This window comes from Tupaia chinensis, unplaced genomic scaffold (assembly GCF_000334495.1).
Source record: "Tupaia chinensis unplaced genomic scaffold, TupChi_1.0 Scaffold143602_1, whole genome shotgun sequence".
Lineage (NCBI taxonomy): Eukaryota > Metazoa > Chordata > Mammalia > Scandentia > Tupaiidae > Tupaia > Tupaia belangeri.
In genome coordinates this window covers 784,258-794,310 of record NW_006203448.1, presented here as the reverse complement: position 1 = coordinate 794,310, position 10,053 = coordinate 784,258, and the positions used below count along the sequence as shown (strand labels likewise).

At 54.7% G+C, this 10,053-nt stretch overlaps 1 protein-coding gene and 2 long non-coding RNA genes across 3 annotated transcripts in view; 2 read left to right on the top strand and 1 right to left on the bottom strand.

Annotated features, from left to right (window-relative positions):
- LOC106733363 (uncharacterized) overlaps positions 1-359 on the top strand; it is a 1,123-nt gene extending 764 nt beyond the window's left edge. The window contains exon 2 of the long non-coding RNA XR_001369477.2: positions 112-359. This is a non-coding gene — a long non-coding RNA (uncharacterized LOC106733363). The remainder of the gene's footprint in view (positions 1-111) is intronic.
- A 5,320-nt stretch (positions 360-5,679) lies between these two features.
- On the bottom strand, positions 5,680-9,384 carry LOC102473787 (uncharacterized). Its single transcript, XR_336825.2, has 3 exons — positions 9,339-9,384; positions 6,790-7,071; positions 5,680-6,349 (listed from the first exon to the last, which is right to left on the bottom strand). It is a non-coding gene; the product is annotated as an uncharacterized LOC102473787 (long non-coding RNA).
- ADAMTS13 (ADAM metallopeptidase with thrombospondin type 1 motif 13) overlaps positions 7,875-10,053 on the top strand; it is a 33,970-nt gene continuing 31,791 nt past the window's right edge. Inside the window, 3 exon segments of the mRNA XM_027766622.1 lie at positions 7,875-8,083; positions 8,371-8,437; positions 9,311-9,591. Of these exon segments, the coding sequence (XP_027622423.1) occupies positions 7,952-8,083; positions 8,371-8,437; positions 9,311-9,591 (480 nt within the window). The 5' untranslated portion in view covers positions 7,875-7,951.

The following is a 10,053-nucleotide window of genomic DNA, read 5'->3' as shown; positions in this document are numbered from 1 at the left end:
GGAAAGAGAAACCTCCCCGAGGGAGGGGGTGGGTGACCATACCCAATCTCTTCTACATCCTCCTGTGGAGATTTTGGGCACCCATACACACATTCCTGTGTGTCTTTTAAGCTGCCAGGTCCAGGACTTGAACCGTAATGTCGGCGGTGTAGGAGAGACAGCGTCAGAGAGACGGAAAGTGAGAAATCACCTCCTGGGAGGATGGCCACATCGCAGTCCCTTTTCCTCTGTTCTCCTCATGGGATTTTAGCCATACATGCAGACTGTCGGTTTCCAAGCTGTGTGGGAGTCCAGCACCTTAACCACTATGCCACCTGCTGTTCATTGACATCTTAAAGACCTCAGTAAAGCATAAGCCAGAGACTTTCCCTGTTGACTATTTTCTCACGCACCCCACATTCATCAGGGATGATAAATACATGGTATAGTATATATAAATATTAAATCTAAAATACACTTTTACATATAACATATTCATCACCCCAAAAGATACTGTCACAGTTTGGAGTAAGACTCGGCGCGTCATCTGAAAAAGGAAAGTTTATTGAGAAAGAGAGGCTGGGGTTCTGAAACCAGCTGTGGTTCGGCCCGCTCACCACTGCAGGGCGACTGAGGAAGCTACCCTGCGAGACCGTGTGCATGACTGACACGCGGGGAGTTGGGACCGTGTGCATGACTGACACGCGGGAGTCGGGCGCAGCAGGGTCAGCACGTTCTGAGCACACGAAGCATTTCGTGCTGTCCCCTTCTCTCTCAGGGGAGTTAGCCCAGTACTCCTGTGTCACTGCACGCTGGTCTCTGGATCAGTGTGACTGTCAGTAGCAGTCCGGAATGTGGGCCCCTGCCGAGGTCAGGTCTGCAAAGGTCCGGCCCAGGTTTCTTGTCAGGTCTGGAGCGCCGCCAGGCGATGCTCACAGGAGCTTTCCTGAATGTGACCAACGTTTCTAGCCTTTACGTATGTAATATAAATACACACTTTCTATATAAATATATGGTGTCGTATATGTAAAGACTAGATATAAAACACACGTTTACATGTAACATATAGAACACTCTCATGATATACCTTATATTTATCTACATATAATAAAACGTGAAAAGGGGTGGTTGGCTGCTAGGGATGGGGTATGGGTCGAAGCCAGACCTTTTGGAGCTGCTCTAAGCCAGACCTTGTGGATCTGCTGCCTGCTGAGGAGGGCAATGTGCCTCAAGGGGATGGCAAGGGGTGTGGGCCCTTCGAGGACACACGTGAATAGCATGTCCTCTGCTCTTTTTTTTGAAGAGGTTTTTGCTATAGGGTGCGTGCACTTACTAGACAGAAAGCGAGAAATCACCCCCCAGGGGAGGTGCAATCCCTTCTCCTCCATTCTCCTCTCGGGATCTTGGGCACACATGCACACATGCCCAGCGTGAGTTTAAGCCACTGGGTCTGGGACGCAAACTGTGGTCGACTACGTGGGAGTCCAGCAACATAGCCATTACGCTAACTGCTGGTCCCTGTCCTCCGTTCTTAACCTGTTTCTGTGTATCTTGGATGGAGTGGTTCAGCATCTTTAGGCATGTAGGTCCCGCAGAGACTCAGAGGGGAAGAGTTACAGTGCGGGCCACCAGGGGAAGGGCCAAGCTGTCTGTGGTGTGCTGTGACCATGGTCCCAGGACTGAGCAGACCAGTCTCATTTTTGAGGCGCTGTCAGCTGGTTTTGTTTGGCTGGATCCCTCAGAAGGCCTACTTAGTTGATGTGAAAGCATCACCCTTCTGGGAAGAGGCAGAGACTCCCTTTTCTGGCTGTGAGAAGGTCCAGGCCTCTCTGGTTAGGGAGGGTTACCACAACCAGGGAGTCAACTTGGACAACCGGGGAGTCAACTTGGTCTTGGATCCCTAAGAGACTTGTGATGTTTCATCCAAGCTTTGTTGGAGCTCAGAGGAAAGCGTTTTAATATTTATGTTTAGGTTTTTGCCACAGGGCATGTGTGTTCATCCGAAAGACACTGAGAAGTCACCCCCTGAGGGCATGCCGCATCCCTTCTCCATTCTCTCAGGATTTGGGGCATCCACACGTGTCCAGGGTGATTTTCAAGCCGCCAGGCTCAGGACTCAAACTGTGGTCAGACATGTGCTGGTCTAGTGCCTTAACCACCACGCCACCTGCTGACCACAGAGGGAAGAATTGAAAAGTTGTGAGGAGCTGTAGCCCTGCTCCTGTCCTTGTGCTTAACCGCAACGTGGGTTAGCGCGAAGAGTTGAGAATTAAGTCAGCCAAAGTACAGAAATAAATCTGATCTGGAGAAGAACCAGTCAACTCTTCTGTAGCCGTAAGTCACAGATGACATCAAAAAGGAGAGAGGAGATCTGGGTGTGGGGCACTAGACCAGGACGCTATAGAGGCAGCCCAGACAAATCAGTCCACTCGTTTGAAGAGGGGTTCGAGAGACGTGCTAGGAACCGCCCTCCTGAGGAGAGATGCCAGTCTCCTCCGGGATAGAGCTGAGCTCAGGCTGTGTGGGCTTTAGTCCAGCGAGGTGCATCCAGGGACAGGGACCTTGGAGCTGTGCAGCAGCAGCAGTAGCAGCAGCAGTGTGAGTAAGACACGGAAGGCCCTTCCCAGCTAGGTTTTCGAGTTCGAGGGGTCGAAGGGCCTTCCCATAGGCCAGATCTCCGGGGGCAACCCTGCAGGGCTGGCGATGTGAGGGGTTCAAGTAAAATTTGATTGGCCCTGGATTTTAAAAGTTTGCGAAGTTGTACGAAGACTGGGGGGTAATGTAATAGTGGAGATAGGAAGGGGAGGTGTTAGTGAGCGTTAGTGGGTAGCCATACACTAGCCCAGAGAGGCTTCGACATGGAGCAAGGGTATTGGTGAGAGTGTGGCCCAGTGAGTCCGTGTCGGCTGGTTAGCTGTTGTGTAAGGAGTCCATTCACTCATTCTGCTTTGCCAGAGGATTGGGGGTGGCGTGGGGTATGTAGTTTCCGATGAACCCCCGAAGACTGAGACAACTCATGGACTGTCTGGGCTGTGAATGCAGGTCCACTGTTAGATTACTAGGAGTGGGGGAGGCGAAACCGTGGAGTGGTGTTCGCGAGGAGGTGTCAGTCACGTGGCATGTAGCTTCTGTGGTCACCGGGAAAGCCTCGACCCATCCGAAAAAGCCGTCTATAAAAACTAGGAGATACCTGCATTTTTACAGTGGGCCTGTGAGTGAAGTCTACCTGCTGGGGAAATAGCTGTGCATTTGGTAAGCTTGAAATGGGATTTTTAGAAGCCCATGAGGGGAGTTAGTCTGACGGCTGGGGCAATGTTCAGTGGTGTGCATGAGGCCCTTGGGAGGGAAGGGCGAGTACGCTAGGTGAGAAGACTATAGCGTTTTAGACTCCACGGGATACTGGTTGTGCAATGGGGTAGAAGGTGTGTTGATGCTCTTTAGGTAAAATAACCCCTCTGTCTGCCATGAACCAACCCTTAGCCTGGCTAGCTCCTGCCCTAATCAAATGCTGGGCCTCTGGGTCTCCGTGAGGAGGGCTCTGTCTGGCAAGAGCTTGAGTGTGGATTTTTGCAGCCTGTAACTTGGCCTCAACGTCGGCTTGAAGACCGCCATTGGCTGTGTGGGCATTGGTGCTTCGACGACCTTTACAGTAAGAACGGCAGCTTGTGTGGGAGAAGACCTGTATTAATAACTTCAAAATGAGCTTATAATTAGTACTTGGGGTTCCTCACGCGGTGAGAAATGCCCTTTCTTTCCAGGGAGGCACTTGAATGAATGATAGGGAGGACATATTTGGAGTTAGCGTAAATGCTAACTTGGTTTCCTTTTGCCAGTCTGTTAACTCGCCTCAGAGCTATGAGTTGGGCGTACCTGGTGTACGTGACCTTAGAGGGCTGTAGCGTGGCCTGCTTGTGGCTGAGGGCCCTGTGAAGCACTGCCATCAGTACGCCAGGCTGTGGGAGGGGACGCTAGAGGCATGTCTAGAATACGGGGAAATAAGGAAGTGACCTGTCATTTCTGGGCAGTCGCGTGGCTCTGCATTTTGGGATGTGTGGTTATTTGGGAGGGCTAGTAAAGTGGCAGACTGATAGAATTGCAGTGGTGAGCGGTCACAGCAGGATCTTCTAAGAGGTGTCCGTGTATCAGTTGCAGTCTGGTTGTAGAAATAGTGGAAGCAGCTCAGTGGGAGAGTAAGGGTTGAAAAGAGGGAGAGGACTAGACAGAGGTGAGAGAAGGGTGTGAGTTTAGTAGTTTCTTGAGTGAGTGGCGTGGTGGCTGCGAGAGCTTTGAGATAAGCTGGCCACTCCAGGACTGCCTGGTCCAGGGGTTTAGAGAGAAAGGCCGCACGGTCCTATAGGTGTAACATCGGGCCGATAATCCCCGTGCACGACCCAGTGAAGAGATGAAGTGGTTTAGACGGGCTAGGTAATGCTAGGGAAGGGGCAGAGAAAAGGGCCTTTAAGCCAATCTAAGGCCTTCGGGGTGGGATGGTGAACTCACTAGAGAGGACACCGAAGTTTGGGATCCACAGCTGGTGGGAGGTCACTAAACCTAAGAAGGAAAGTAATTCATATTTGGATGTTGGAAGTGATAGGGAAGCCATTAGTTGCTTATGTTTATCTGTTGTTCCTCCGTGGGAGGAGGTGAGGTGAATGCCCAGATAGGTTACCTCAGAGGTAAAGAATGGGCCCTTTTTAGGGGATACTCGATATTCCCTTTCTGCCAAGAAATTTCGGAGCCTAATAGAGTGTGGTTGAGAAAACCTTACAGAAGGGCTGCAGAAAAGCAGGTTGTCTACACAGCTGTATAGGGCACTGGGGGGAAGAAATGGTTGGGAGAGATCTGAGGCAAGGGCTTGGCCAGAGAAGTGGGGAGAGTCCCAAAGGCCCTGGAGGAGAACTTGCATGTTAATTGGGTGGCCCTTCCAGTATTAGGATCCAACCATGTGAAGGCAAAGGGATTTTACGATCGTTTTTCTAAAGGAATTGTGAAGAAGGCATCTTTGACGCCAAGAACTGCAAAGTGGGTGGTGTCTGGGGGAATAGAGGAGAGGGAGGAGCGTGGGTTGGGCACAGTGGGAGCAACGGGAGAGTCATGTCCCTGATGGCTCGTGAGTCCTGAACTAGGCCACAGGAGCCGCCATGTTTGTTCATTCTCTCTCTCTCTATCTCTCTCTCTTTCATTTTTTTTTTAAGAGAGAGATTTTTGCTATAGGGAGTGTGTACTCGCCAGAGAGACAGAAAGTGAGATGTCATCACACCCGGAGGGATGGCCACCCTGCAATCCCTTCTCCTCCATTCTCCTTTTGGGATTTTGGGCACACACGCACGTGCACCCAGGGTGAGCCCTAAGCCCTGGGTCTGGGACTTGAACTGCAGTCGGCCACGTGGGAGTCCAGTGATGAAACCATTAACACCATTTGCTGGTCCCACCACCAAGTTTTTCTATGGCTAAGAAGGGCAATTTGGTGGGGGCACAGACGTCTGCTTTGAGGAGTCTTGCAAATGGTTGAAAGGAGCCTCTAGAGAAATGACCTTCTCAGTGGGTATTGCTTTTCTGAGCGACCGCGTGGGAGGAAGCCGGAGACCAGCTAGCTGGAAGACAGCTGCCGGTGAGGCCGTGAGGCAGCTCAGCTTAGGGTAACGTGTCAGTCCGGGGCTCCAGGAAGCTCCACACAGATAGTATTGGGAGTACGAAATATTTAGTGTGGAAGATTAAGGGGAGCGTTTTCCCCCTGTAGTGCTGTGGGCCTGCAGGTTGGGCGGGGCTGCGGGTCTCTATTCCACAGGATGGGATTTGTTAAAGTTGTCAAGAATAAGGCCTACTTTAAGAGATACCAAGTGACATCTAGAAGACAACAAGCAGGTAAAAGTGATGACTATGCTCGGTAACGCTTGGTGATCCAGGATAAAAGTAAGTACAACACCCACACACAGGATGACAGCTCCTGTAACAGAGCATTTGCCAGACTGCTTATGCCCGTGCACAGCTTATGCACACCCACTACCAAAGCATGGTGTGAAGGCTGGCCTAGCACATGTGACTGCAGTGTGCTGTACTGGCCTGCTGCAGGCCCACGGGCTTCTCAGTAGGTCTGCCATGGACGAGATCTATGAAGGCCAAATGGAAGTGACCGGAGACGAGTACAATGGAGAAAGCATCGATGGTCAACCTGGTGCCTTCACTTGCTGTCTGGATACAGGCCTTGCCAGAACCACCACTGGCAATGAAGCTTTGGGCCCTGAAGGGAACCGTGGATGGAGGCTTATCTGTCCCTCACAGGCCGTCACGGTTCCCCGGTCGATTCTGAAAGCGAGGAATTGAATGCAGAGTCCATCGGAGCACATGATGGGCAGACTCCACGCGTCACCTAATGGAAGGGGACAAAGACGCTTGCAGGAAACAGTCCTCTCGGGACAGGGACGGTGCAACTCCAGACAGGACGGAGGAGGTGCACGAGGACGCTCACGCTGCTGAAGAGCCCAGTCCACGAACAGAAGCCCAAGAGAGAAGTTGAGGAGGAGCGGGAATCGTCCCAAGACGTCCCTTGCCCAGAAGGTCAGGTAGCCCAAAGGCAAGCTTCCTCAGAGCTCAGGAGCGGGCAGCTGAGAGCTAAACCAAACCATTGTCTGTGACTTGATTCCAGATGAAGACAATAAACTTAACAACAAAGCAAGCAAGCAAGAAAGAAAGATAAAGGGGAAGAAGCCGTCGGTCAGGGAGAGCGTTTGGCCATGACACCGCTCTTACTGCTGGGAGGGAGAAGTGGGGAGGCCGACTGGGCAGGCAGAGCCTCCACGTTTTGCTCACCCGGCTGGGTTCTGGCTGATGCAGCGGGGAGCTCGAGGGCAGAGATGAGCCGTTACAAAGAGCTGTTGGGAGGAAGTGTCTGGAGCCCAGGAGTTTCTCGGCCCCCTATGTCTGGGCTTGGCCGGTGGCTGCCAGGGAAGAGCATGGCTGTGGCCTGGATGCCGCAGCAGACCCTCAGATGCTGTGGCTACAAGCGGCAACTGCGGAGCCCTCCTGGCCACATGGCAAGCTGTTCGTGCAAGGGAGACCTGAGCGGCACGGCCAAGGCCAATGCCTGTGCGGCTGTGAAGAGAGAGAGTGTGTCACGGGTGTGGTGACGGGGATGCAAGGCAGAGGCAAGGCTGGCTCCTAGGATTTTCGTTTGAGCAACTCAGTGTGGCCATTTAGAACGTCAGTAATTGGCTGGGGCAGCAGGTGGTGAGGTGCGGGAGTGGGACGTGAGTTCCTTTTCATTCCTGTGAAGTTCGAGTGGCCCCTCAGTCGCCTAGGGGAGACATCTAACAGCTAGGTCTGATCCCACATCCCCGAGGACCTGTGTGTTTGCCAGAGAGAGGAAGGCAGAGGAAGAAAGCTCCCCCGGGGCATGCTCACTGCATTCCCTTCTGTCCTCCCCTGTCGGGATTTGGGGCATACACGCATGAACATGTGCCTCGGGAGTTTGTTCAAAACACTGGGACTGGGATTGGAACTGCACGGCTGGCCATGTGGACTTCAGCTCCCTAATCACAAGGCTATGGGGCAGGGGCCATGCTAAAAAGGGAGCACAGAATCTGCCTTGGGTCTGGAGCCCAAGGAGGACGGGGGTGGGGGGTGGTGGTGGTAGTGGGGAGTGGGGGGCAGGAGTGCAAGTATGAGGACTGGGACAAAGGAGGCCCTTTCTCCAGGCTCCCTGCAGGCTTCCTCTTTCTCCTGGCCCTGCCCCCAGTGTGAGCAGCTGGAGGGCTCTGGGGGTGCAGGACCAGGTCTGGTTGCTCTGGAGACCCAGATGGTTGCAGGAGGAGCTGGAACTGCTGCCCCTACCCCCCACCCCCGCCCTGGGAGGAAGCTCCCAGCAAACTCCCCTACTGACCCGCCCAGCCAGCCCGGCCAGCCAGCAAGAGGGGCTGCCACATTCCACTCGGTCCACTGGCCAACTCCCAGTCCTCTGCTGGCTCTCCTGAGGATGGGCGCGCTTCCCCACCGAAGCTGGGTGCGATGCCGCACCCCGTGTGTGACCTATGTGACCTGCGTGGGTAGAATCCTGGCTTGTGCCTCCTTTCTCCTGGGCTGCTGGGGACTCTCCAATTTCCAGCAGGTGGGCTGACATGGTCTGGGTGCCGAAGGCGGCCACCTGTGGTGGGGGGTCTGAAACTGCCCGGCAGGGTAGGCGTGTTCTTCAGCCTACTGCTTCAACTTGGGATTGCCTTGGGTGGACTTGGGGTTTGGGGCCTAAAGAGGTACTAGTAGGCGAGGATGATCAGATGGACACGTGTCCTGTGTGCTGCCCCTCGGCCCTCTCTCTCTCCCTGGCCTCATCATCTGTTTCCCGCACCCTCGGGCGCCCTGCCCTCCTCCTTCCCCATCCGTCTCTATGTCTTGCAGAGCTTCCTTCAGGCTCTGCAGCCGGAGGACGTGCTCTCCTACTTTGGCCCTGCTGCCTCCCTGAAAGGTACTCGTCCTGGTGTCTCCCCAGCAGGGGAGTTTCAGCCCCTGTGGGGCCTTCTGCCCCTGACTCAGTGGTCTGGAATTTCTGGTGAATCTGGTAGGAAGAGCTCAAAGAAGCACCCTCAGCCCCGCTAATTAGCCTGCTTACTCCCTGCCAAGTTGACAAATTTGATCTGGGTGTCCTGGAGGCCTTAACTATCTCAGGGAGTGTCACCAGCTGGCTGACCCTCGGCCCCCTGGGCTCCCATGGGCTGGCTGATTTCCGGAAGTCTCTCATTTTCCGGCCATGGATGTCAATGTTTATTCTTCCTGTGGGAAACAAGATAGCAGCTGGGTGAAGGTCCCCCAAGGCTGTGGATTTCCTTGGGACATGACCCTTTGCTATCACTTGCAGGCCTGTGCCTATGGGCTTCTGTGGGTGCCAGCCCCCTTTCTGGGCAGGGCCCTCGGTTGGCAGGAGTCAGAGGCAGGTGGGCTAGTGGTCAGAGGAAAGGTCCAGGGCTGTCCCACTTGTGACCTCTTCCCATGGTCTGGGCTGGATGCACGCTGGCCTGGGCCCTGCAGGGTGGGCTGACGCTGGAGCCCGTAGTGGAAACCCGTGCATCCAAGGATGGCCTGCCCCGGGTGCTTCCAGCTCTGGGGAAACTCCCGGCCAGGCTAGTTTGCCAAACACTGGCCCAGCCCCAGGCCAGACCCAGAGAGGAGAGGCGACCTGCCAGCTACCACCTCTTGAGCTGGGAAGAGCTAGATTTGCACCCAGGCCCTGGCTTCCAGGTCAGGGCCCTTCCCTCTGACTTTCACCATAGAGAGCAATCGCAGGCTCCCTCCCCTGAGCGGGAGCTTACCTCACTCCGCTTGGCCCTTCTGTCTCCTGCAGTGCCTTGGTTTGACGTGGTCCCACTCACCTGCGTCTGTGAGGACAGGCTTGGGGGGCTGCCCTGCAGGGCCACACGCTGTTCTCTGAGTGCCCTGGGAGAGCTCTTCATCTTCTCCTTCCGGCCCGAGTGGGGCATCCTCATGCCCTCCTTCACCCGTGAGCGTGTGGTGAACGCCTCCCTCCGGCTGCTGGCAGGGCCCCCAGACCACTGCTTCACGGGAGGCCGCGCCCTGCTGCCCCCTGGAACAGCAGCCAGGGTCACATACTGCTCAGGTCACTTGGTGAGTGGGAGCTGGGTGGCACCAGGGGAGGGTGTGGCCAAGGCGCTGCCCTCCGTGAGGTCCAATGTCATGACCATGACCCTACTCTCAATCTCTACCTAGGTCAGCTTGTGAGAGGTATGTTCCTGGGAGGGTGAGGGAGGCTCAGAAAAGCCAGCTTGGTGTCCCAAGCCCACCTGGTGGCAGGCGGCAGAGCTGGGACAGACCCAGATGTGAGGACTCCCTGGGTGCTGAGTGCTGGGGTCGGACCTCAGTTCCGATTCTGGCCCTGCCCCTCATTACAGGTGACCTTGGGCCAATCCCTTGGCTGGAGCTCAGTGTCTCCACCTGAGCCATGTCACAATGCCACCAGTCCTCAAGCTCGTGAGGGTGGCACAATGAGTCACTGGTAGGCAGGACTCCTCAAGCCAGAGCCTGTGTTCTTTTTTTTTTTTTTTTTGGGGGGGGTTTGCTCTAGGGCGC